Genomic DNA, 27953 nt, shown 5'->3' with positions numbered 1-27953 from the left:
ATCACAATAATAAACAATCTCTGGGATACAATATAACAATAATAATCTATGGGATACAATATCACAATAATAATCTCTGGGATACAATATAACAATAATAATCTATGGGATACAATATCACAATAATAATAACAATCTCTGGGATACAATATCACAATAATAATAATCTCTGGGATACAATATCACAATAATAACAATAATCTCTGCGATACAATATCACAATAATAAACAATCGCTGGGATACAATATAACAATAATAACAATCTCTGGGATACAATATCACAATAATCTCTGGGATACAATATCACAATAATCTATGGGATACAATATAGCAATAATAACAACCTCTGGGATACAATATCACAATAATAACAATAATCTCTGGGATACAATATCACAATAATAATAATCTCTGGGATACAATATCACAATAATAAACAATCGCTGGGATACAATATCACAATAATCTCTGGGATACAATATCACAATAATAATAACCTCTGGGATACAATATCACAATAATAACAATAATCTCTGCGATACAATATCACAATAATAAAAAATCGCTGGGATACAATATAACAATAATAACAATCTCTGGGATACAATATCCCAATAATCTCTGGGATACAATATCACAATAATCTATGGGATACAATATAGCAATAATAACAACCTCTGGGATACAATATCACAATAATAACAATAATCTCTGGGATACAATATCACAATAATAATAATCTCTGGGATACAATATCACAATAATCTATGGGATACAATATAGCAATAATAACAACCTCTGGGATACAATATCACAATAATAACAATAATCTCTGGGATACAATATCACAATAATAATAATCTCTGGGATACAATATCACAATAATAAACAATCGCTGGGATACAATATCACAATAATCTCTGGGATACAATATCACAATAATAATAACCTCTGGGATACAATATAGAAATAATAACAATAATCTCTGGGATACAATATTACAATGATAAAGTCTCTGTGAATCTTATTTCTGAATAATTAACTCACTGTAAATAGTGTCCCAGCAGGCTGCAGGCTGTGTATTACATGCAGACACTCATTTATCCCCCACCCCCCTTTCAGTAGGAGGTAGTGGGGAGGGGGGGTTCTCAGATTTAAGCTGTCAATCACCCAGTGACTCCCCACGTGCTGTCAATCAGCGCTGCCGGCTGTGTTGATGCTCGGGCTGGTGACGTCACTGCCTGCAGTAGTAAAACAGGCTCCGGGCTGCCGGCAGCTCAGTTTGCTGCGGGCGGTGATTATGGCCACAGTGAAGGAGAAGGCGAGAGCCCTGAATCTGTGTGCGACTTACAGCCCCATGCAGAGACCGCCAGGTAGGTCAATATACTGTATATGGGGGGTGTACCTACCGGGCAATATACTGTATATAGGGGATATACCTACCGGGCAATATACTGTATATAGGGGAGGGGGGGTGTACCTACCAGGCAATTACTGTATATAGGGGATATACCTACCGGGCAATATACTGTATATAGGGGATATACCTACCGGGCAATATACTGTATATAGGGGATATACCTACCGGGCAATATACTGTATATAGGGGAGGGGGGGTGTACCTACCAGGCAATTACTGTATATAGGGGATATACCTACCGGGCAATATACTGTATATAGGGGATATACCTACCGGGCAATATACTGTATATAGGGGATATACCTACCGGGCATTATACTGTATATAGGGGATATACCTACCGGGCATTATACTGTATATAGGGGATATACCTACCGGGCATTATACTGTATATAGGGGAGGGGGTGTACCTACCAGGCAATTACTGTATAGGGGTGTACCTACCGGGCAATATACTGTATATGTACCTACCGGGCAATATACTGTATGGGGGGGGGGGACTTACCTGGCAAAATACTGTATAGGGGTTATTACCCACTTGACAATATCTGTACACTGACTAGACGGGCCCACCACTGGTCCATATGTTGTGTACACTGAAGCCGCCCCACTGGGCCATATTGCCATATAGAAGACCTGGGGGAATTTAATGTCTATCTTCCCCAGCTGCAGTGATACCCCTGGGGGTTTACTGTGTGTTTGTAAAGTAACAGGTAATTACAGATGGCTGTGTCTCAGTGGAGCTGTGAATTGCAGGTATGAGTCCAGTTTGGGTTGTGGAATGTGATCACTATCTGTGCTGTCAGTGGGGAGGATAAGTCCTGCTGTTTCTGTTGTTTGTATAACCTGTGTGCTGCAGCAGCCTGAGCTGGGAGTGTGAGTGACTCTCTAGAGATATGTTGAGCTGCTCTCTTCCTTCCTCGTTTCATACAGGCGAGGAGTCTCTGTAGAAAATGCAAAAAGGTAACATTTCTGACATTATTTTCTGTTTAGATATGGATTTGTTTCTGCTAAATGTCTTGGTCTGTCTTAATATGAGCAATGCTACCCTCTGTGCTTGTCACTCTTCGTCCATTTAAACCAGGAACTCTGTAAGGTAAATAATGTTACTAAAGACCCAACTTTGACCCACAACAACCAAACTGAGCCATTCTCCTGCCTTGTCCTAAAAACCCGCATTTTCTCTGTAATTGACCAAATCCTGGTTTAGTTAATTGTTAAACTGTGAATTAGGGGAATTAGGGGAGTTAGTGAGTGTAAACCCAATCTAAACTATGTATCCCATTGCATTGTTCAGCTCACTGTCAGACGTTTGATTTGAAAAGAACAAATAGTTTGTGGCAAATTCTCTCAAACTTGGACAACTGACCCTTCAGCTGCTACAGAAGACTTTGCTTCTAGAATTCTGTACTTTTTCACAAACTGTATTTAAACACCTTGAGAGAGTGACTATTTCCAATTCAATCACTCCAGCATGAGCAATTGGAATGGCTACTGCTTGACATGCTTTGGCCATCTGCTAAAATTGTGAGCATGCTTGCACACACATTGTCATGGCATAGACTTAAGTGTACTCACATGGTATACTCCCTACCAGTTAAAACAGCCAGGTATGGACCAACTATGAAGTTATTTATAAAATCTTTTTTTATCCATTTTTTTTTTGTCCCTAAAAAGGGCACAAACCATTGCGAATTAGGTTATGCTGAAACATGTGACAGTTTCCCTTTAAATATTAAATATTAAATTAATATTAAATATTTGTGGGTTTTTATTTTGCTCTTATTTTTGGTAGCACTCAAACTATATAGAGCCATTGTCCTGTCTTGTAGTTGCACGTTTAAACGTTGATTTTGTCACAAAGTATTGGCATGTATTCTTATTGTACAGCTCTGGGGTATTTGTTGGCGCTTTTTATAAAAAGCTCTACTAATCCATCACTTTTTTTATTGGGTTGTAAAGGCCACTTTCTTGCATAACTGTTCCTTTGATCGGTTTGAACAAAATGTTCCGAATAGATTGTCTGTTGTACTAATGAATGGGCAGTGGCAAAATATAGAACTAATCAAAGCCTAGTTCAAAAAAAACAAAAGAATTGTGACGTTTAGTTGATAGATCGAGATAACCTTGTTTGAGCAATTGTTACAATCTAAAGAATGTTGGTGCCCAGATGAAGATTAGTGGGAAAACGTGTTATAGGAATCCAGAAACAAGGACACATGGGAACGAAGGTATTTATTGCAATACCTGAATGACCTTGTAAGGCGTGGAAGTCCAATGTTCTTGTAATTGTCATTTTTATTGTGATTTAGTAACTGTAGCCATATTGCTCAAAGTTCTCTCTGCATTTTAACCTCTTAATTGCATTTAGTTCTTAATTACATAGAAACATAGAATGTGACGGCAGATAAGAACCATTCGGCCCATCTAGTCTGCCCAATTTTCTAAATACTTTCATTAGTCCCTGGCCTTATCTTATAGTTGGGATAGCCTTATGCCTATCCCACGCATGCTTAAACTCCTTTACTGTGTTAACCTCTACCACTTCAGCTGGAAGGCTATTCCATGCATCCACTACCCTCTCAGTAAAGTAATACTTCCTGATATTATTTATAAACCTTTGCCCCTCTAATTTAAGACTATGTCCTCTTGTTGTGGTAGCTTCTCTTTTTTTAAATATAGTCTCCTCCTTTACTGTGTTGATTCACTTTATGTATTAATTAAACAAATATCTGTGCATGGCAATTCTTAATAAAATATATTGGGGAGATTAATAATTCTAGACTTGTAAAGTTAATAAATAGAAAGTCTTTGCCTGCTAGAAGGGACTTCGCTGTCAACGGAGTGATGGCAGACCCCACCCCCCCACCCCTCCTTTGCCTTTTCTTTCTTGATTATACTCTTCTTAACTTTATTTCTTTGTCTTTTACCTTCATTCAATTCTCTTCTTAATTTGTTTTATATCGTTTTCTCAGGCTAGATCAAACGGTCGGAGGAACAAGGTAGCAAAGTTAGGATGATGATTAGCACATATGATGGCTATTTAGTTTGTACCTTTATCCACCATAAGTTTCCTCAACATACGGCGAGTGCCAAAGCTAAGATACGAAGTAGGCTTGTAATGTTTGCACTGACTAATGTTCCCATGCAAGGATATGTAAAGTAAATTGGCCTCTTCATGAGCTTGAAAGTGACTGTATACTTGTTGTGTCAATTGAAGAATGATGAATATTCTAGAACGGGGTATCATGTAACTTAAAAAAAAAAAAACACCTTGATAGATGGTGCCACTGGTTTTTCTGCCAAGGGATGGGACACATATTGTTTTCTTGTCGATCTGTATTATGTTTCCACAATGTTACTCAAGTTGGCTTCTGCGTAAGCCCTAAAGTTGATGTGCACTTGCTATCTCTATTGAGTAAAAATAAAGAATTAAAAAGAGTCTTTGCACCGCGGAGTCTGCACGGTCACAATTTGTTTATGGGATGAACTGATATTCTAGAGTGCAATAAAATTTAAGAGATTATAAAACTTGTAAATTCAATAAACTAGTCATTGTTGGGAACTGCATAGTTTTGGCCCAAACTGCACAGCTGAAGAATGTTTGGTCTAAAATTTCAGTTCGTAACACCTTATTTATTGACTAAACGTCATAGTTGATGGTTTCTGAATGGCTGCATCATTTCCTCCAGTTCTTCTCACAGCTAGTAAACCATGCATAGGTAAACATGAAACTCGACAGGTTATTCGGTGCATTCGTCCGAATGATCAATTCTCTGAAACTAACCGCTTACATTCCCTCTCCTAAATATTACTCAATCAGTTACTCTGACTAGTAAGCATCATGACTGAGGTTAATGTGGGGAAAACCAAAATGTCTTCTCACATTGTGTCCACAGGGGCCTCGGACTCTCTGTTCTGGTTGTATTTGGGCATCTGCAAAACAATGCAATGAGTGATGAGCACTTGATACAGTTCATATTCAGAAATGGTCAATGTACAATACATACACGACCAGAATGTAACCAAGTGACCCCGGTGGAACACACCACCAAAACATCTTAGTGGAGCCTACCAGAACTACCAGAATGTAGTTTATGTTCTACATTTGCCTTTGAGAGCACTTGAGAAAGTCCAACTATGACTGTATTTTTATATATCTGTGGATGTTGGCATTCTATATTTTTTCTAACTTTAATTTATTTTTACTCTGTACAGGTCCGAGCTTGACTCAGAAGCCATTCAAAGCCACTTATATCTGGACTAGTATCATCAATGCCTTGCATACCCAGGTTGAAGTGAAGAAAAGACGACACCACTTAAAGTCTCACCATGACTGTTTTATTGGCTCCGAAGCCGTGGACGTTGTATTCGCTCACTTGATTCAACAGAAGTATTTTGGGGATGCTGAAATCCCTCGTACCAAAGTAGTGCGCGTGTGCCAAGCTCTGATGGACTGCAAAGTGTTCGAGTCAGTGTTAACGTCTTGTGTCTTCGGAAAAGAGAAGAAACGGCTGGTGTTCGAGGACAGCAGCTGCAGCTTGTACAGGTTTACCAACGTGTCGGGTCTCCCTAGTGGCCCATTGGAAAAAGGAAATGGACGATGCGTTCCACAGAGCTATGCCAGGTCAGTGCCTGCTGCTCCTGTTTGGATCAATCTGCTGCTGGAAACTTGGCCAGGTTCTGAGAGGGATAGCAAAGGGCACACGAATGTTAAAGTAAAAACCTTTCACACTTTGTTTAACCCAAGGAAGCTAAATTCTCCTGCAAGTTGCCCTAATTTTCATGGGACTCCAATAATCTGCGCTATATATGGCTTGCAATAGGTTTTTGCCAGTTGGTTTGTGCACAGGGGTTCCTGACTGAAATGACGTTCTACACACAGTAACATCTGCTTCTTGCGAGGAACTCCCTATCACTCTTCCTGTTAATCTTGGTTATTTATATCTGCACTGGCTTTTGCTAAATATTGCTGCAGAGTTACTTAAATATGTAAAATATGTTCTTGCATTTCATGCATACCCTAAGCATGACTTACTCTGATGGTTTCCTTCATGAACCTTACTAAAGAGCTGGCCCTCTGGCCCTTAACCCCTTAAGGACACAACTTCTGGAATAAAAGGGAATCATGACGGAATATGTCCGTCATGTGTCCTTAAGGGGTTTTAATGGTGTTGGAGATTTGCTTTGGTTTGGGGTCAGATTATGGAACTTCAAGCTGAAATGTAGCTGGATCTCGAACCAGTGGAAACACAATGGCTGAGCATGTCAGTTTTGTAATTCCGCTCATGATGGACACCATTTATGGCTAGGGGACCATCACTAAATGTTCATTTTATTCACCCTTCACGTTAGTAGTAGTTTTATTTTATGTTTCTGCAACTCACGGTTTTATCCTTTATTGGTAAATTTTCTCTATCTGTGACCCAAATGACAGGAAAATGCTCCTATCGGTGTACTGCAAAATACAGTATTCGTATTATATTGTGTGTGTGTGTGTGTGTGTGTATTGCACTACACTGGCCTATTTTTGCGCATCAATAAATGTATCCAAATTTAGCACATGTGAATGAGTGGATTACGTAATGTTAATAGGGGCATCAGACAGTCTGCTTCATTCATTTACACAGTGGCATGTTTGTAAAGCAAATGAGATACTTAATCGTCAAAGTATCTTTTTCTACATGATTGGAAAGCGTTCCAACCTGCTGGGTGTGTTGCCCACATTCTGATTAGTATATTTGGTGGAAAGTTTGACCTAGCTGTCCATCTGTCCTATACTGAGTGTATTCCTAATCCTGTTGGGATAAATGGCGCTGTGCGCATTATAGAACGTTTAATCGGTCTGCTCTAGAACATACAAAGTGTGCGGTGTATCCCTCCCTCTGGACCTTATTTGAAAGAAACCATAATTGATCAGTCATGATTCCGAAACGGAATGTGTCTGCCTGAATTTAAACTGTCACTTTGTTTTATCTATAAAGCGCCAACAAATTCCGCAGCGCTGTACAATGGATGGGCTAACAGACGCCTGTCTGTAAATAGACAAGTTGGACACACAGAGGGATTTAGGGCCCTACCCAATTCTGTGGTGTGTAGACTTTAAAACTGCCATGCCCCCTTCATCAATCAGCTCTGTAGACCTACAGATAGTAACTTTTATTTTTTATTTAACTAGCTTAACTGTTTAATTTATCAATCTTTATTTTTGTTGAGCTGCACTGAATTGGAATAGACCTTATTAATGTACCCTGTCAGATATACACAGAATACACTTGCTGTGTTCCCCACTGCTTGGGGACTGATTGTAAACATCTCATGTGATCAGTGTTTGTGGATTTTGTCCCCCTATATTAACAAGTTGAATGTCTAATTCCTTCCCTGCCACTCTTTCTTAGCTGTGCAGAATTTTCCAGCAGTTTGGCTGCAGTTACATGAGGTCTATCTCTCAATTTGTGAAGTATAGATCCAGTTTAGGCAGTTCTACTGGTCTGCCATAAACTCACAGGAATGTGCATCAAGAACTAGCTAATTCTGGGCTGTTACGTGACAACCACTTGTGTTTACTAGTACAGTTAAATGACTTGATTTGTAACGGTTAGATCCAAACTAGACCTGACTTTTACATGTTTCACTTAGAAATACCAGCCAATCTATATTAAATGACCTGCTTTAATGTTGGCGTTCAACCAGAAAAGGTGCATTTAGCCCGTGTCCTGGGTATGCAGTGTTCCATTTATTGACCCCTAAAGGGTAGAATTGGATGTTCAGTTCCCAGCAGAAAATACTTGGTTTTTCAAGTTACCAGAAATCTACCTAAAGCGATCTCAAGGTGGATAGTTTTAGACTCTAGCCCAAGTCTATTCATCTTGGAAGAGAGAACGTTTTTGCAGAAAAGATCCCAATGATCTGCCATTTTGTTGAAACCTTTGCATTAAAGACCGCTAAAGTGTTCTAACTTAGATTATTTGGGCCCCTTATAAAATGTTTTACGTACCTAGTATTCCTTGGTTAGCTGGTCTTTCTGCTGTCATTTCTCACCTAGCTGAGAACTTTAAACTTGATAATCTCTGCCATTCCACTGCTTCACCATAGCCAGTTTCGCACCAATCGGAATTTCTTCATAGCTATGTATTAACTCAATGCATCTATGGAGAAGGTTCAGCTTCTTGATACAGGGCCAGGTGACTGTTTGTTCTTCCTGCAATCTTTGCAGGACCACATCCAGGAAGCCCCTCAGTGGCTGTCCAAGGAACTATGTACAGATGTGTGCACAAGTTGCTACTTTCTACAGGTTGTATACAGTTTCCTTTACTCTGCTTTGTATCTCGGTCTGTTAAATCTTCTGATAGACTTGGTTGTGGTATCTTGGATCTATCCTGGTCTTGCCTGCTTTCATGTCTCTCTGGTCCACCAAAACTATCTTCTGATATTTGGGAACCTTATTATAAGCACAATGTGGACTTGCTGCACTTGGCTGGGGGGGAAGTCCAAGCAATGTACGGAAACTTCAATGTAAGATTTGAGCAACTGTGATTCAGTAAATACAGCTGTTTGTTTGCAATTAGTTCTGCGAGGGTGTATAATTTTACAGAATGAGAAACCTCTGTTTCAGTTAGTGTGTATATATACATTTTACTGGCTGTTACATTTCCAGGGTCCTCGGAGCCCGCACCAGAAACATTTAAGATTTCAAGTATTTTCTGAATACAAATCTGCACTGCAAGGCAAACTGGTGCAAAGTGTTTTTTTTGCATGTGTTGCATGACTGCAAACTAGATTTTATTTTGCTTTGCGTCTCTCCCCCGGTTGCTGCTGTATGTCACATAACCTGTAATGTCGTGTTATCCATCAGACATGAACAGGCAGGATTCCAGTCAGCTTCCCTCCAGTCGCAGAGTTTAGAAGATCTTTGGGATAACTTGAGTTTAACACCTGCAGATCCAGCACACCTACATCTCTCAGTCAACCTACCTCCCCAAGGTAAGAATGTTCATAGAACAATGTTCATTGTCACAATGTCAGGTTGGTTAACTGTCAAAATGCTTGGAAGGTGGGGTGGGGGGTCCTCTCTGTATTCCTGTAATGCTTTATTGGGTCTATATTGGTGTTTACATCACTACTACTAAACTTTAAATGTTCGCTGTTCTAAGTTTGGCAGTGAATAATATCTACCAATGGCTGATGACATCTTAAAGGAACACTTCTAAATATTTTAATCAATTTAGTGCAGTGGTTCACAAAACAGTCCTCAAGGAACCCCTACCAGTTGAGGTTCCCAAATCAGTGGTTCCCAACCCAGTCTTCATGGAACCCCTACCAGCCAGGGATTTAGGGATTACCCGGTTGTCCAAGGTGTGTTTTTTTTTTTTTTATATAAAAAAAAAAATTAGGCACAACTTGGTAATCCCTAAATCCAGGACTGATAGGGGTTCCATGAGGAGTGGGTTGGGAAGCACTGATTTAGTGGATACACCCCAAAACACGCTTTTTTTTTTTTTTTAAACTGCCAAAAGCTGCAGATCTGCTGTCTGCAGCCTTTGCAAGCCCTACCCTCTGAAGGTCTGTGCCGTGAATTACAGGCTTGTCACCGAACGAGGGAGTGGTTTCTCCCCAATTATAAAAGTGTTGTTTTCTACTGAAATCGGCACTCTTTATAAATGGTCAAACATGACGCTCTAGATCAGGGGTGCCCAAAAGGTAGTTCACAAACCCCGATGTTTTAAAACTAAAGCTTCCATGATGCTTTGCCATTCTAAAGACAAGCAAAGCGTCATGGGTGCTGTAGTTCTACAACTGGGGTCCTACCTTTTGGGCACCTCTGCTATACATAAAGCCCTTCAGCAAGCATTTAAGAGTTAAGTTCTGGTGTGTTCATGTGCAGAATTTAAAGAACCTTAAATATTTGCCCTGGAGGACAATCTGTTGCCAGTTCAGTAACAAATGGTTCTATTGAACGGAGCATATTTTACACTACTGTTCTATTGTGATTCTTACATTCATTATAAAGTATAATAACAGTCTCATAGACACTGTGAATGGGTTTCTTGTCTGCAAGATGGCTTCTATTAAGAACTTTTTGGCTTCAGCATCGTAAATGAAATCTTAAAGGTCTCTCCATTACAATTCAGTGAATTGTCTTCAATTGGGTTAACTCTCTGCATGCCAGCATGGAATGTTTCATTAATGAATGCTAGTGAACTGATGGCCTAAATCTTGATACAATCTGTATTTAATGATACTTTATAGTGGCATTGTAGGCCTGTTATTTTTCCATATGTTCCAAGTGTCCCTATTTAGGAACTACAGTCCTGATTTTGAACCATAATCCCCTTTTCACTCTGTCTGAATGTATAACAGAGCTCCCCAGCAATAATACTCTGTAATATCTTTAAATTTATTGAAACTAGAATAAATGTGTCTAAAAATTAGACACTTTATGTTGGCTGTATAGGAATCCCTGCACCTCGAGGTGAAAATGCTTGCTGTGACCGGTTGCTGCTGGCTGACACTGCTGGGATAGTTGCCAAAGTAACTTTTGCAGTGGCTTAGCAAACTAAGAGTTTGCAGTGATTCGGTTTACTAGATGGGACGTTCTGAGCCACAGGAAAAAAGTGGCAAAGATTAGGTGAATTCTGTAGCAATTGCCAACCATTCTCACTCTAGTGAATAACCTTGTTAACGTTTGCAACTATAGTCCCAACGCGTTTCACAAGTTCAACAAGTAACACGGTCCCAAAACACTCACATTACATTGACTTTTTATTTTATTTTTCTTTATTAATCAGACTTGTGTTTGTCTGTAGCAGGTACATTCCCTATGTTGCTTGGCACAAAATAAACAATAAATTGAGTTGTCACCATGTACATAATCTTTCTTGCCTTTCTCTCCTAGTACTTGGTGAAGTCTGGCAAGAACAGACCATCCGCCGGCTACTACAACTTGTAGACCTCCCGCTTTTGGATGCGTTGTTGGAAAATGTCACGGTGCCCCTGCCAGCTCCACAATCCAAAAAGGAGGAATTTATTATCACAACAACTTTCCTCGATCGAGAAATCCTCAAAGCTTTCAGTGATTCACAGTAGGTACCATAAAATGGCTAATTCCTAGTGTCAAAGGTGTAATCTGTAGATAATGATTTAAAAACAAATCCCACTAAAAGCATAATTTACTGGCAACGTTGTTTTTTCTTTTAGTGGTTTTTGTTTTTCTCTCTAAAGCGTGGGTGGTTTGGGATATTTGGTGGGTGGTGGTGGGTTCTGCAGAAAACGCCTGGTGGCCCTCGACCAATGCCGGTAGGGGAGATCATTTCTCAATTTGACAGTTTTTATTTTTGCAAAGTTGTATAAGGGGGGGGGGGGGGGTGTGTGTGTGTGTGTACAATTTGCATTGTTCAGCATTGAGGGTTTACAGTCTTTGTGTTCAGAATCGCTGCCTCTCAGGAGGGCGGAGTCCATTTTGGTGTGCGGTATTGTTACCCACAAAACAGTTGTTTACCCAATGACTTGTACAGTTTGGATACATACTTTCTAGTAACCTTTGGTGGGGCTGTGGCTTTGGGTGAAGCCGTGGTGGGGTGGGGGTTAAACTGGAACCTTAGTGGTAACTTGTGCACTGATCTGCTCTGCTTGCTCTCTAGATCAGGTCTTAGTTGGGCATTACTCTATGGGCTTGTCTCGTGTGGCCCGGCTTACACTGGGGGTGTTGCGTTGACTGTTCCTCAGCCTTTGATCTTACCTAGTTTCCTAGGTATGGAGCTTACTGTACTTTCTATGTACCCGTGTGTGTCTGAGGTGGGCTTCCGGAGGGTTCCGCATGTCTTTGTATATTCCGCCCACTTGGTTTTTGCTTCCTCGACTGTGTGGTTTGTCTTTATGTATTTGTTAGCCATGCTTTCGTATTCCCAGTTAAGTGTGATTTGAGTTAGTAGATCTTGTTTGCGTGGTGCCTGTGTTTGCTTCCAATGTCTGACTATCAGCGTTACTGCTGCTATAAGTACTTGAAATATCAGTTGTCTCTCTGGTTTGTGCCAGAGGGTGAGGTGCATGAACAGGATGCCTTGTTCTGGTGTTAAGTGGTATGGTTGGCCTATAGTGTCAGCCACTATCTCTTCTACCATCGACCAGTAAGGGGTCAGGATTGGACATGTCCACCATATATGGTACATTGTCCCCCTATTCCTGCATTCCCCCCGGGCTCCCGGGTACATTCTCGCTAGCTTGTCTGGTACCATGTACCATCTGTATAAGATTTTTCTTATGGTCTCTAAGTGTGCGGCACAGGTGGTATGTCCTTTGTGTGCCTGGAAGGCTTGTTTCCAGTCGTATTCCGTGATGGTGCCACCTATGTCTACCAGGCGATTTTGAAATCAGCCTGGTCTTCTGTATCTATGGTCGTTAGGAGGCTGTATAGTTGAGATGTTTTTTGGGGGGTATTTTGTCAGACATGCATAGTTGTTCCAGGGTACTGATGCGTGGTGTCTGGGTTTGTGGCCCTCAGACGAAGGATTTTAGTTGGAGGTATGGGAATATGTGTCCAGGTGATAATGAGTGTCTGGCTTGTAGCTCAGGGAATGGCAATATTTTGTCACCCTCGCATACCTGTCTAAGGTGTACATCCTCCCGCTACCCATGGGGTGTGGTCAAAGGTTGGAATGCCTACATTCGCCCATAGTCATGTTACCCAGGGATGTCCCGACTGCTCCCAGTGAGGTCCTAACGTCTCCCATGTCTTGAGCATCACCACCGTCAGTGGTAATATGTCTGTATATTTTGGGCGTAGTGTGGATGGTATCTGTAGGAGGTGGTGCAGCCCTTGTTTGCATGCCCAGTGTGCTTTTATGTGCACCCATTGGGGGGAGGATCTTCCACTGAGCTGGCCACTGCTATGGCCGCCAGCAGTGTGGCTCTGTGATAGTTTTTGATGTTGGGCAACCCCAGCCCTCTGTCTTTGGCTTTTGTAGGAGTCTGGTGGCTACCTGTATCTTACGGTTTGCCCATATGAATTTAACGAGCATCTTTTGGATTGTGGTTAGGTATTGTCCAGGCAGGCGGATGGGGATCGTTCGTAGGAGGTATTGGAGCTTCGGGAGTAACATCATTTTAATTGCTACCATTCTGCCCAGCCATGAAATAAATTTACCCTCCCATGTTTGTAGTGTCTGTGAATGTCCCGATTAGTTTGGCAACGTTTAATTTGAACAGGTGGGGCAGGTGGGGGGGTATGAGGACTCTGAGGAATGTAATATGGTCCTTCCTCCAATCGAACAAGGTTTTACTAAGGTGATCTAGGTGGATTCGTATGCCCATGGCCTGGGATTTGGTGATATATAATTTATAGTAAGAGTTGAGGCCATATTCCTTAATAGTGTCCATGAGGTTTGGGAGTGAAATTTGTGGCTGGGTCAGTGTCAGCAGGACATCGTCCGCAAATTGATTTTGTATTCCCTGTCTCCTATGGACACTCCGTGTATGGATCGATTCTGCCAGCGGCTCCAGGGCCAATACATATAACAGTGGGGAGAGCAGACAGCCCTGTCGCATTCCATTTGTAATGTTAAATGGTTCCGATGTGAAGTCTGCGGTGACAACCTGAGCTGCTGGCTCGCTGTACAGGGCCCCGACCGCAAGGTTTCTGGCATCCTGAATTTTCGGAGTGTAGGGGAGATAATTTAATCTCACCTGCCAGCCCCTGCAGAGCCAGCCTTGCTGAAACCCTCTTGGGCTGGTGAGATCAGAGATCTCCCTCCCTCACCCGCCTGCTTGCACTTAGTTCCAGCAGAGGGAGGGAAGGGCCTGGGAGGCTCTGTGTTCATCCCGCGAACATGCTTGTCGGAGCGTTGCTGCGAGTTACCATGGCAACTCTGATAGTGCTGTGCTCATAGGAGGACAGGAAAGTCAGCCTGCAGCCAGAGGAGCTGCAGGCTAAAGTTAAAATGCCACCACTGGACCACTAGGGCTTGCAGCATTGGGTTCCCCCCTCCACTGATAAAAGGTCAGAAGACATTAAAACAGATTTTTCACATCTCTCCCACCTTCACACAACATAGACCTACCTCATACACACTGCCTCCCACCTCATACACGCTATCGCACACTGCCTCACACCCAGCGACATTTAAGCCACGAGGCAAACAGGGCATTTTCCTTGGGTGGCACTTTCCAGGGGGCGGCAAAAAAGCCGCCCCCAAATGCCCAGAGCAAATGTCTTGTTAGCCTTGCGGGTGGCTGGCGAGGGAGCACTTCCTCTGAGCTGTCTGCTCAGCTCCCTCGCGCGCCGCCCGCAGAGTGAGGCTGGGAGCCGGAATATGACGTCATATTCCAGCTCCCAGCCTCACTCTGCGGGCGGCGCGTGAGGGAGCTGAGCAGACAGCTCAGACGAAGTGCTCCCTCGCTGCCCAGCAGCCCCACTAGACCCCAGGGAGATAGAGAACCCCCCCAGCATTCCCAAAGGTAAGGAGGCTTGGGGGGGGGGGGTTAAATAAAAAACAAATAAAAAGTGTTAATGTGAGTGTTAGGGGGGGTGTCTCTGTTAGGGGGGGTGTCTCTGTTAGGGGGGGTGTCTCTGTTAGGGGGGGTGTCTCTGTCAGACACACACTCACTGTCTGTTAGTGAGTGTGTCTGTTAGCTAATGTATGCGTATCTGTCAGTAAGTGTGTGTATTTAGAAGGCAGGGGGAAGGTTTGGGTGGGGAGGGGGTGCCGGAGTTTTGTCCTGCCTAGGGCAGCACAAAACCAGGATACACCACGGCCTCCCACCTCATACACGCTACCGCACACGGCCTCCCACCTCATACACACTGCATTCTAAAAAAAAAATTAAAATAATTCGCACTTTCGCTTTAAAATTATTGCAGCAATTCTATTGGCAAAATACACTTTAAAATTAAAACGATCTCCTCCATTTGACTTTGTGGTTTCTGTTTTTAGAGCTGACGAGTGGGTGTCTGCTGCTGTGGATTGCTTGGAGTTTTTGCCTGATCAAATGGTGGTGGATGTCAGTCGGAATCTACCAGAACATCAGGACAAAGATGAGAAATGGAAGCTGCGGTTGTTTGAGACGATCAGCCGATACTATCAGATTCGAGAACCGCTGGTTACCAATCAGTTCTTTGACATACACGTTGGGATCGCTGAGCTCCTGGGTAAGAAATATGGATAACCAATTCTGTGCCATGTATTACCATAATGACCTCTAGATGGTTTGTCACAAGTGACACTTTTTAATGCATAGCTTGCCTTGGTTTTCAGTCACCTAAGTAACAAGTGTAAACCTTTAACCAATTGAGTTGGTTATACAGTATCTTATGAAGCGCTTGCCAAGCTGGTATCAGGTGACCTTTCCTGACACACATTCTAGCATGGATATTTAGAATGGCAATAGTGGTGTCTTGCTGTATGTAAAGAGAGACAAATAATAAAAAAATAAACACTTCATTGGCCTAAAACACTTTTTGAAACCAACTGAGTTGGGTTTAATTTTTTTAAAACTTTTTTGAAATTGGTATTTTACAAATGCCAAAATGTTTTGCCTGACCGGCTCTGGCTGGGATTGCTCTCCTATTTGTAGCGATATGTAAAGGAATCTATTGGCAGCATAACGAGTGGTTCTCCATATCCAATGTTTGCGGTTTTTGGATTTTGTCAAATGGCAATTGATTTTGAACGTGTATACGCCGCTGCTGTGATATTGAATGTTACAGATCTATAGAACTAGACTGTAGCCATTTATGTGGGTTGTGTAGGGTGAATAGAATGGCAAACTCGAGACAAACTTTGAACATAAAGCACCTAGTATGCAGAAGTCACCCTTTGTCGGAATCTGGTTTTAAAGGCAAATTAACCAGTATAGTGGGTTATGGAACTCTGTGGGGAAATACCTTCCAGACCTTGAGGAATGAAGGAAGTGAAAATCCTTTGTATTCTGAACCATTTTATGAGCAGTTCTAGAGCATAATGATTAGACCTGCTGATGGACAAATAGATCTGTTTAGCTGGGTGGGTATACCTGCCCTGAGTTAAAGATTTACAAGATTATGGATTTAAAACATTTGTTTACACCACTTTTGTTTAAAACTCTCCATATAACATCAGAATGTAATAGTTTGCCTTTTCATACAGCAGGATGTCTCATGACTGGGCATGCTATGAAACTGGTTTCTAAAAGCTAGATTGCTATAAAGAAACAATCTGATTGTGCATTCTCTTATCAGTGAATGGAAAGAACGATCAGGCTCTCGAAGCGACGCAACTTTGCTTAAAACTGCTGAATTCCCAAACTCGAGAAGAGTTCCGATGCCTTCTCTATTTCATGGCCGTCGCTGCAGAACAGACTGAGATAAGACTGCAGGAAGAGGTACGATGGGAGAGTTCTTTACTTGGTTGAGATGCCACTAAACTATTTCATGTGGGTGAATGTTGAAAACACAAGAGTACGTTACTGCTTCGAACTCTTGATGAGCTTAGACGCTGTTCTCAGATTCTTTGGGTTAGGTCATTTTAGTTTGTGCCCTGCAGGGGAACTTTATAAAATATATAGGCATTTTTGTAAATGTACGTCTCTAAATCTCTTCCTACATGGAAGTCAGCCTTACCGTTTGCAAACCAGTTAGAGGGCTGAATATGGCTTGCAGGCCAATTAACGGGACACTATAGGAAACAGGTAACTTTGTCTCATTGAAGTGGTCTACGTGTGCTTGTCTGTCCCTTTAACACAACAGCTGAAAACATGACTGCATTAAGACAGTCTCTAGTGGCTGTCTGCTAGAGGCGTCCCCTGCGGTCTCAGAGTAAAAGGACACTGGATGTCTCTTTCCATGAGGCTGTCCAGTGTCTTGCAAATCCCCATAGGAAAGCATTGAATCAATGTTTTTTTCTGGGGAAGGCCTAATGCGATTGGCACTCGTTCTGCATGTGCACTTGCTACTCCCTCGAGCTGAATTCAAAGGAAGTGGCAATAGAGGCAGCTCAGGGACCTCCGTGCAGGAATCGGGTAGGTGTTAAGGTGTGGTGGTTTTTTTTTTATATATATATTTTTTTTTTTTTAACCTTTTGCCATATGGGAGACTTCAGTGACACTAGTGTTGGGAATACAGCTTTGTACAATAAAGAAACACTATATATAATCTTATAACTACAAATGTTTTTGAGCTAGAATTCTACTTGCCTTTGATTTTGGCAATCACTAAATCTAAAATTGACAGGTGATCGTTTGCATCAAGCTACGTGTCTACAGCTCAGGATCTTGTCAATGTTTGAAATGTCAGGTTGTAACAATCTTTTCTCTATTGCATGCATACCTACTCCTCTATTTCAATTTGTAGAGTGATAACCGAATGACTGTGAAAAGAATGTTCTCGAAGGCAATCGTCAACCATAAGACCTTATCCAAAGGAAAATCCGATCTTCTGGTTCTTTTCCTGTTGGATCACCACAAGGATGTTTTCAAGGTAAATGACTCGGCTGAAACCATAATTTCAGAGGTGTCTTCATTCTATGCCGTTTACAGGGGATAGGTACGTTTAATTTATTAACTGCATTTTCGTTGGCCCTCTTCCCTTCTGGATCTGTGAAAATAAACTGCATTTCCTAGTTTAAAATGGATTTAAGCAAAAGCAAACTTCTAAAATGTACCTGACGAGAGACTGGGTGACTACACTAGTTTTTTTTTTTTTTGGTTTTTTTTTTTTACACAAAGACAAGAGCAAGATCAGTTAAAGCAGGCCACACTCCCCACAATGGCACGAATGCCTTCTCATTTTATATTCCTTCCCATTTTAAGATCCCTGGGACCCTGCACAAGATGGTCAGTGATAAATTGGTGTCCATTCAACAAGGAAGAGATCCCGATAAAGACACAGGTACGAACATTAACGGAGTGTTGGGAGACCCTCTGTGTTTGAGGCATTGTCTTGTTGTGGCTGCATATTGCAGAAAATGCAATTAAACTCCTTGTGTCATACAGATTTTCCCTTACGGTAGCAAACGTCTGATCGGTATTACTAAAATTGTATCCTCTACTTGGTCAAATATTTAATGTTACATCTTGTTGGGACGTATCCAAATAGTCCCCTAATCCAATTTACCAGATGATTGGGTGTTGCTAATGTAAAACTGCACCTTCCCCCTAATGTTCTGTAAACGTCATGACAAACTGAACTATAAAAATGTTTAGTTTAATTTTACAATAATTGTTTTTTTAAAAATCACTTGTATGTGTACACTAATTGTCCTCCAATACAGGCGTGACCTACTGTCAGAAAGTGGACAAAACAGAGTTGGCTTCAACTGTACAGACTACAACAAAGTCTGAGCTTTGGACATTACTGAAAACAATCTACGAAAACACAAGACTTTCCCCTAAAGAGAAGAAACGTCTATTGGGTCAGTTCTACAAAAGTCACCCTGATATCTTCATCCAGTACTTTGGAGACAAAGTGAAAAGTGTTTATACGTAATGTACTATATTGTAAATGTAAGTGTTAATATTGTATAGTTTAATGTATGTTTAATAAAATATTTTTGTAAACTTCTATTCCAGTTAACGAATAAAGTTAGTTCTGCGCCTGTTCTTACAAGGTTATTGAGCGACTGTGCTGACTCTTACCTGCTTTGAATTGATCATCTTTTTAAGGAACATGGTTTGATAAAGTGAGAGGCTGGGTACTCTAAACCCATAAAGCACTTAAAGTGTGGGTTCTATGAGAAATTGGCACTTTTATAATTCTTCTGGGTTGCACTGTCAAGTATCTGAGCATGAAAGGGTTACTACCCTTGTAAAACTAGTTTTTTTTTTTTTTCTCTATTTTTCACAACCCCAAACACTGTTAAAATATAAAATTTTTTCAGATTCGGCACCAAAGCTCCCAGCAATGTCTTCCTAGCCCCATCCTCTCTCACTTGATCAAATCACAGGCTTATTGCGCAATGCTAACAAGGAATTTGCCTTGGGCAGCACTTTCCAGGGGGCAGCAAAAAACGCCGCTGCCCCAAGTGCCCTAAAAATTCCTTGTTTGCCTTGACTTATGGGGGCCCAAGAGTTGACTGGCCTCCCTCGAGCCCCCCCAGGGCGCCCAGACCGTTTATTTACAGACTGCCGGTGAGGGAGCGCTGATCTGAGCTCTTCCTGCTCAGCTCCCTTGTGCGGCCCGCAGTGATGCCGGTTTTCTATCAGATTTCTACATGGACTTCACTTCCGGTGAGGGGAATCAGCTGGAGCCTGTGCGTGTGTGCTAGCACTCCAGCTGAGGTAGGGAAATCTGATGGAGGCCGTGAACATGTCCTGGGAACTCCTCCACAGCCAGGTCCTGGAAGGTAGGTAACACGGCGTTTATATTTTCCTTATAGTTGGTGCATTCACGAAGCTTAGGAACACGGGACATTAAGGGTTCAAATTAAGGCTTGGTAAGCTATTTTAACCTCTCACACTTCTAACCCTAACCCTTGAGGTAAGTGTTTAAATTAAAAGGGTGACATAAATGACAGTTTAATGACATTCCCCTAATTTGAAAAATGACTAAATCAAAAATAAGCCCCTAAATCTAACCCTAATTTGAACCCTAAATGTCCCATGTCCTAAACTTAGTGAATGCACCAACTAGAATGAAAGTGTAAAACTGCTTTACTTACCTTCCAGGACCTTGCTGTGGAGGAGTTCCCAGGACAGGCATAGGCAACCTTCGGCACTCCAGATGTTTTGTCTACAACTCCCATGATGCTTTGTCAGAATTATGGGGGATGTAGTCCACAACATGTGGATTGCTGAAGGTTGCCTGTCCTAGGACATGCTCGGCCTCTATCAGATTTCCCTACCCCAGCTGGAGTGCTAGCCTGCATGCACAGGATCCAGCTGATTCCACTCACTGGAAGTGACGTCCATATAGAAATCAGATGGCTATACTTATCTGATAGGACACTGGGTGCCAGAATGTGATGTCACTCTGGCGCCCGGCATCACCAAGCAGCGTGAGGGAGCTGAGCAGGAGGATAAGAGCTTCTTTGCCACCTATTTTGCACACCCACCCCCCCCTGCCCTCCATCCTGCAAGCCTGCCTGCCCAGCAGCCCTACTGGGCCCCAGGTGAAAATCCACCCAGTTATCCCAAAGGTAGGGAGGCTGGATTTAAATTAAAATAAAAGTAAATTATTTGTAAATGTTGGGGGGAAATGTGTCTGTCAGTAAATGTTAAATCTGTCCTTATCGAAGTAGCTGTCTGTCAGTGAATGTGTTTATCTGTTTCTGTGAGGGATATCAGTCGGATATGCTGATGGTTTGTTTACTTTTATTCTTTATTTTTGTTCGTGCATAAGGGTAACAGGCGAATTTGTACTGCCACAATAGCTGGTACAGTCAAGTTTGCATACAGTCTTAATCACATGGCATTAATGACATTGCACTTTTTTTTTTAAGTAGTTATGTAAACAAGATAATATCGTAAGCTTAGTAGTGATAGCAAATTAAAGGGAAACTCCAGTGCCAGAAAAACGATCCGTTTTTCTGGCACTGGAGGGTCCCTCTCCCTCCCACCCACCAATCCCCGGTTACTGAAGGGGTGAAAACCCCTTCAGTCACTTACCTGGGACAGCGGCAATGTCCCTCGCCGCTGTCTCCACCTCCGCGACGCTCCTAATGATTACGTTGGCCGGTGGGCGAGACTAATCTTGCTCACCGGCCGAGGAGACCTAATGCGCATGCGTGGAAATGCCGCGCATGCGCATTACGTCTCCCCATAGGAAAGCATTGAAAAATCATTTCAATGCTTTCCTATGGGGTTTTGAGCGACGCTGGAGGTCCTCACACAGCGTGAGGACGTCCAGCGACGCTCTAGCACAGGAAACCTGTGCTAGAACCCAGGAAGTGACCTCTAGTGGCTGTCTAATAGACAGCCACTAGAGGTGGAGTTAACCCTGCAATGTAAATATTGCAGTTTATGAAAAACTGCAATAATTACACTTGCAGGGTTAAGGGTAGTGGGAGTTGGCACCCAGACCACTCAAATTAGCAGAAGTGGTCTGGGTGCCTGGAGTGTCCCTTTAAAGACTTAGACATAGAGAAACAGTTATGTGTCCTATTTGCACAGTTTTATGGGTTAATACAGGAATGTAGGAGCATGCTAAGTCTATTGAGGCTATGGATTGTTATGCAGGCTGAACATTGTTATTATACATAGCCTAGCCCTATAGTGTGTAGAGGTTGTGCTTTGTTAAGTTTGGCACATGTTTATACTAGTTAGTCGATAGGCATACAAGAGAATTGCAGTGGGTTAGGGTGTGAGTTGCATGGGAGTAACACTATTTCTCAGGGGAACAAGAAAATGTCTTTAGTAGCAGGTAGGGACTTTATGAGGCATAGGGTGAATGACTCATCTGTGTTGTCAAATGTCCCGGTCAGCAAACACCAGCCAGGGGTATGTCACAGCCATATGTTTTGCTGCCTCTCGGGGGAGCGAGTGGACCAAACACTCCGTTCGTTGGGCAGTGAGTTGGCTCTGTGCTGCCTCTAGGTTTCCTAGTGGCTTGGAGTGGTGAGTGTTTGGGAGTCCTGTGTGTGCCTTTAGACCCGGAGGGTTGCTGTTCTGAGACGGAACCTGCTTGAGTGTGCTAGGCTGGTTCTTAGAGCGGACTTTTTGTGGGTGAGAGGTGGTGATGGGGCAGCCCTGGAGATCTTCTCCGTTGAGGCTTTGGGCAACTCACCAGCGGTCTAAGAGTCGGGCGCTGGGGCTTCTCTGCTGTCTCGATCTTTCTCAGGTTCCGCACCGGAGCTGCAGGCTGCTGTGAAAGGTCCTTTGTGGCTAATGCCGGTGGGACTTGTGTCTGGGTGTCTCTGTGGCTGGTGAGTTTGGCCCAAAAATCGCTGAATAGGCGGTCTAGCCGCTCCGACAGTGGAGGCAAGCTGGGCTTGGATGCTGAGATCCACGTGGTCTCTGCCATGTCGTGAGTCGGCGGTGCAAGGTGGCTGAGCTTGGTTTCTCCGTCCTGATCCACATGCTCTGGTTGCCGGGATATGCCTCATCGGCGAGGGGGAGGGAGAGAGTGTTCTGGGGAGACCTCCTTTGTTACAGGCTGCAGTCGGCTGAGGGATCGGCCGTCTCCCCCCATGCTTCCTGAGTATTCCCCTGGAATCGGTCGCATTTTGGTGTCCCAGGCTCGGTTATGCATTGTCTGGATATTAAGCCCCAGTGTCCGGGGTGTAAAGGCATTGAATTTGCAGGTTTTGCAGCGATTTTGCTCGTTTTTCAGGCTATTTAGACAGGAGCTCTGCTGAGGTGCGACCACTCAGCTTGGCTGTCAAGCTCCGCCCCTGGTTTGTTTACTTTTTAATGGCACAAGTGAACAAAAACATTTCAGACCTGTGCGGGGACTAACTGAAGGGCACGCTTCTGAGTTCCTCTAAGCTCTTGCCCATTCTCACACCATTTTTGTAATTTTTAAAATACTACAGAAGCTGTTATGGACCCTCCCATTGATTACCTGTCAGCTGGCGTTAAAGTAATTTTAGCAGACTTGACGTTGTGGAAATCTTTGGTAATCCCTTTGGCTCACACATAAGATGAAACCAGGCAACCGGTACAATCTCTTTATGGCCTTTAATTCCTCATTATTTGGGCTTATGCCAATAGACCCCTTTTCAACAGCATAAAAGGTGGTGGTTTCCTAAACGTATTGTATTACAATATTTTTTTTTTTCCATTCTGCACTTTCCAAGGACAAAGTAACCTGCACCCCTAGAACTGTGTTTTTTTGTTTTTATTCTGTGCCCCATTAATTAAAAGCTTCTAAAATTATTTATAGTGTCTTTGTTAAACGTGGGAGTCTTCTAAATAGAACATTATAGATTCCCTTCTTAAAATGGGGATTTTAGATAAGCCCGATATGACGCGACCTTGTAGTGCGTATAAATAGATTTATATAAGGCCCTCTCTAACCTAATAAACTGTACTACAGTCGTGTTCTATAGAGGAGCTGTATTGTATGACACAGGAAGGTATGAGTATTTATTTACGTACAAAGTAGCCGAGGAATGCGGTTCTAAGAGTCTGACCTTTCATCTCACTAAACAAATGTGTTGGAGGAATGTTTGTGTACAGTAAATGACACCTGCAGTGTTTTTGCGTGACAATCAGAATTTATATTGAGTCAGGAAGTTTAAGTTCATAGTTGGACAGAGGTGGCAAAAATATACGCAAAATGTCAAAGTTTCGAAGGGTTAACTCGGATTACTTAAACAACTGGAATACCGAACCGCACTAAAAAAAACAAGTCATGCACCGGTCACAGTGGACACATTATAATCTATCTTTTATTGTGCATGAGAAGGTCAACACATTGCCATACATAACTGTGCTTAATAAAAGGGAAAGGTCACTTATTTTTTTAAAATTATGAGACAGAAAATATTGACACAAAATGCAGTGTGTTTAATGTGTTAAAAGGTATCCATTTAAATAAAAATCATTATTCAAACGAGGTAACATATTAGCATATCCCTGGTATGATATATCCATGACCGGGCTAGTATCAATAAAAACCCTTTACCCTTTTAAATGAGAAATGACTCAATATGTAGGAGCAGTCTAATGGACGGTATTTTGTCTTCATGTTGGAGTGAGATTTTCAAGCTAGATTATAGAAATAAATAAAAATAAGGTATGAACGCTTCATGAACCAGAGCTAAACATGTTAGTCTCGGTGTAACTAGCAATTACATAGGCATCAACATATTCAGAACGAAAATGGAAAATAATAAAGTTGAACTTACTACTCGCTCAAGTAACTGGAACCAGACACTCACCACAAATAAACTAGATAATTAAACTGGCCTGCAGCAAGGACAGTAGCTCAGCGCCTGAGAGGTAGGCTGTCAGTAAGGTGGAAAAAGTGGCAGCCAGACTATTCCCTGACCGAGTAGTGTTCGGTATCATAGGTAAAGTCTTGTACGGGGGTGGTAGAGCAGCACCAGGCCCATCCAAGGGCTTTCACCTTGTAACCACAGACTCTGACAAGCATGGAGTCCAAGTCTTTCCTGGTCAGGCTGCGCAGGTCTCTGGAGTGTCTTCGAAGAGATTGTCGCTAAACACGTCGTGAACATCTGCAGTCTTAATATGTGTGTGAACTGTACATGGCTCTTTCACAATAATCTTAAAAATAAAGCCAGTTTTAAATCATTTTAACTTCTTAAACTTTTTAGTTAAACAATAGCATTTAGCTGGTAAATGTCATGAGTTACGTTATCAAAGAGTATTTGAAACTCTAGAATCTAAATATTTCAAATGGGGGTTAATACTTGTTGGAAGGCAGTAGGTCTACATCTTGAACTTTGAAATGGGATGAAGGTTTGAGGGAGACCAAGGAGGTGGAATAGCATTTGCCAAGTGAAGGCTAGGGAATGTATGTGAAGTTTCACGGCAATCTGGGTTGGGTAGCTGAAGTGTTGAGTTATAATTGTAAGTAATGGAGTATGTGCGGCAGATACGACCATGTTACATGATGGACAGCATTATTTTAGGGATGACAATAGAACAGGGAAGGAAGTGGCGGGGGGAGGCATGGAGTGTAAGGGATGGAGAGAGGTGTTTGTGATGGGTTATTATGCACAATGTGAGAATTACCTCGAGGATGAAGAGAAGGTCAAAAAAACCTCAGAGGATATGGATGTTATTTGCAACGAAGATGCCCTTAAATCCATGACGGAGATGAGGTCGAACAAAGGTAGAAGAGGTGCACAAACTGGGCGTTGTAGTACATCCATGCACTGACATTGGGATGGTTAGGGTGGGCTCTATGATGTGTTAACAGCTGCACATTATTAGCAATTCTCCTTTTATTGTGTAAACAAAGTGTGATCCTATAATTGCTTTCGATGGTAAAGGTGATCAGTCAAGGAATATTGAAAGTTTGTGTGTTTATTTCTTTCTTTTCTGCAAATTAACCATCACCGTTCAACTCGGTGTGTTTTCTGTTACATTGAAGTTGATGACAGGCCTAATCCTGTTTTGCTACAAATTAGTAATTGCTTTGCTCTAATCCTTTAAATTATAGAGAGGTGAGCAAGATGCAGCTCACCCTCCTGCAGTCAATAGTTGAAAGGAATGTGTGTATACCTTTTAGATACATGGTGGCGAGAATGCCAGTGCTGACCGTGGTGATAAATGCTAAGCCTTTGGCCTATAGAGCATCTCAGATTAAATTAAATTCTAGTAATACTGAAAATTTAATTGTTCATAATTTTCCCTTTAAATAAATGGCAGCAAGCTAATATCGCCAATGTTTGGCACTAGGGCTGAGTGTATCAATCTCAATTGTAAAACTATGGCATAAAACTTTATAGCAACAGATGTCAAAAATAAATGTAAACAAAAATAAACCGAGTCCTGGTAGTCAACGTGAAATAGCTCAACTGCTAGCTTCCCCTGAAAGGAATATGACTTTGTGTGTCCTCAACGATCCTACATACAATGACAAGCCCAGGTTAGTGAGAACCAAGAAGCACATTTCAGTTAGGACAGATATCTCAATCTCGCCCTTCCATGTTGCTAACTACAATCGCTACGATTCTATGGCCGCTTCTGCATTGAAATAATTCTGGAAGTTGTAGTCCATCAGTAGCTTAGGGTCCCAGAGTTTGAGATCCCTTATTTAAAGGGACACACCAGATGCCTAAGCGCTTCAGTTTGCTGAAATGCATTATGTGTGAAGAGTGTGTCCTTTTTTTTCATTTCACACAATAGAAATTGGCACTTTTATAAATTAACCTTTCCATCAGACAGACCTGTTACTTCCTGGTTTGGTTAGCTCGGTGGAGCTAAATTCGAGAGGCAGAAATTTCCCATGTCACCTACCTTGCAAAGACTTCTCATTGAGCTGCATCATGAAGTGTGTGATTGGACAGCCGCAGAAAGTCTGGGCGGGGTTGGAAGGGGAGGGCTTGTAAAGTCTTTAAACAAGAGATCTGCTTTTACAAATTGTTTTTAGAGATAACCCAAGTGACAAAAATAATGCATAATTAAAAGCATGCTTAGTTTTTTTGAGGGTATATCTACTATACAATGATTTTTTGGGGGGAAGTGGAGTTTCTCGTTATGATAACTTTATATTCTCGATCATCTTCTATGAGATCAGAATATTCAGAATTGTTTTTCTCTGTGAATCAATGAATCATAAAGTTCTATAACAAAACTTAAGAGAAAAATGTGATTCAGCCATAGTAAACATGTTAATAATATTTATTAATAAAATATTACATTCTTGTTTTGAATGACACATCTAAATATATTCATAGCTATATATGCACGTCATAAAGGCATAAAAAAAAAAATAATTCCTGGAATATCCCAACCCATTACCCCATCAACTGCACATCTCGACAGAACTGTAACTATGTTTAATCATTTGGAATGTTGAGACATGCAGTCTGAAGCCTGTGTATTCTTTAGGAACATCACTGTGAAAGGCCCAGATCATCAAAGCTGTTAAAAGAGAAATATTTCTAATATAACTATAACATTTGAATTGAGTAATCATTTGATTCCATGTAAAGTTTAATCTGTTTGTTCAAACATTCTGTCCTGTTTCATTGGTTTCAGAGAAAGTGCTACCTGTAAAACCCGCAGTTGTTGGATCACCTTTAAGGAGGGTACATCGAAGAAGGCAGCAATGAGAGAACATATCTAGACTTATTTTCTCCTATAACGATAGCCTGACATTTTAATAAATACGTTGTTCTACAAGTGTTGTAGACATTTCTCTAAATATCAACCCATATTACTTGTTTTCTGTACTAGTAATAACATGTTACAAAGTCTCTGGTGCATTCCGGGAGTCGGAATGTTCATCACAAAGTATTTTGTAACTGTTGAACTTGATAACTGAGATCTGGGAAGCCTTCGTACAGTATATTGAGGTTTTGGGCCTAAATGCTCATGTGGTGGATTTGGGAGAAACATCTCAGCATTGATCTCACCAGCACTGACTGGCCGAGTTGGCTACCACTTGACAATTACAAAAATGGTATGAGAACTGTGAGAATGGGCACGAGCTTAGAGGAACTCAGTAGCGTGCCCTTCAGTTAGTCCCCGCTCAGGTCTGAAATGTTTTTGTTCACTTGTGCCATTAAAAAGAAAACAGACCATCAGCATATCCGACTGATATCCCTCACAGAAACAGATAAACACATTACAAAGTCTCTGGTGTATTCCGGGAGTCGGACCCACGTAAGAAGCCCCGAGCTCCCCCTCGAGCTGTTACTATTTGACTCATAAACCATTTTCCAGTCCATGTTCATCACAAAGTATTTTGTAACTGTTGAACTTGATAACTGAGACCTGGGAAGCCTTCGTACACTATATTGAGGTTTTGGGCCTAAATGCTCATGTGGTGGATTTGGGAGAAACATCTCAGCGTTGATCTCACCAGCACTGACTGGCCAAGTTGGCTACCACTTGACAAGGACATGTTCTACTTGAAATAAAACATAGAAACATAGAATGTGACGGCAGATAAGATCCATTCGGCCCATCTAGTCTGCCCAAATCTAAATA

General features: G+C 41.9%; 2 protein-coding genes across 4 annotated transcripts in view; both read left to right on the top strand.

Annotated features, from left to right (window-relative positions):
• The first annotated feature begins 1294 nt into the window (after positions 1-1294).
• DEPDC7 (DEP domain containing 7) lies at positions 1295-27060 on the top strand. Of its 3 annotated transcripts, XM_063438227.1 has the most exons (10): positions 1295-1374; positions 5640-6048; positions 9277-9404; positions 11317-11503; positions 15350-15564; positions 16633-16775; positions 17743-17868; positions 18201-18279; positions 18662-18855; positions 27000-27060. In XM_063438227.1, exons 1-10 carry the CDS (start codon positions 1302-1304, stop codon positions 27015-27017), a joined length of 1572 nt encoding a protein of 523 aa, XP_063294297.1. In that variant the 5' UTR covers positions 1295-1301; the 3' UTR covers positions 27018-27060. The 3 variants fall into 3 exon arrangements, with proteins under 3 accessions (XP_063294297.1, XP_063294296.1, XP_063294298.1); XM_063438226.1 differs by lacking the exon at positions 27000-27060 and having other exon boundaries at positions 18662-18953; XM_063438228.1 differs by lacking the exons at positions 1295-1374; positions 27000-27060 and adding an exon at positions 2284-2384 and having other exon boundaries at positions 18662-18953.
• The window catches only part of TCP11L1 (t-complex 11 like 1), a 53829-nt gene continuing 46214 nt past the window's right edge, over positions 20339-27953 (top strand). The window contains exon 1 of the mRNA XM_063438230.1: positions 20339-20524. The gene's annotated coding sequence lies outside the window, so the exon portion shown is untranslated. The remainder of the gene's footprint in view (positions 20525-27953) is intronic.

Source organism: Pelobates fuscus, chromosome 12, assembly GCF_036172605.1.
Source record: "Pelobates fuscus isolate aPelFus1 chromosome 12, aPelFus1.pri, whole genome shotgun sequence".
Lineage (NCBI taxonomy): Eukaryota > Metazoa > Chordata > Amphibia > Anura > Pelobatidae > Pelobates > Pelobates fuscus.
Note: the sequence above shows the minus strand (reverse complement) of the source record. Positions and strands in the feature narration are given on the sequence as shown.

Excerpts from the sequence above, each read along its gene's own strand:
- DEPDC7 (XM_063438226.1), top strand. The coding sequence starts at position 1,302 with ATGGCCACAGTGAAGGAGAAGGCGAGAGCCCTGAATCTGTGTGCGACT. Across the intron at positions 9,405-11,316 it reads AGTCAACCTACCTCCCCAAG|TACTTGGTGAAGTCTGGCAA; the intron begins GTAAGAATGTTC and ends TTTCTCTCCTAG. Across the intron at positions 15,565-16,632 it reads TGGGATCGCTGAGCTCCTGG|TGAATGGAAAGAACGATCAG; the intron begins GTAAGAAATATG and ends TTCTCTTATCAG.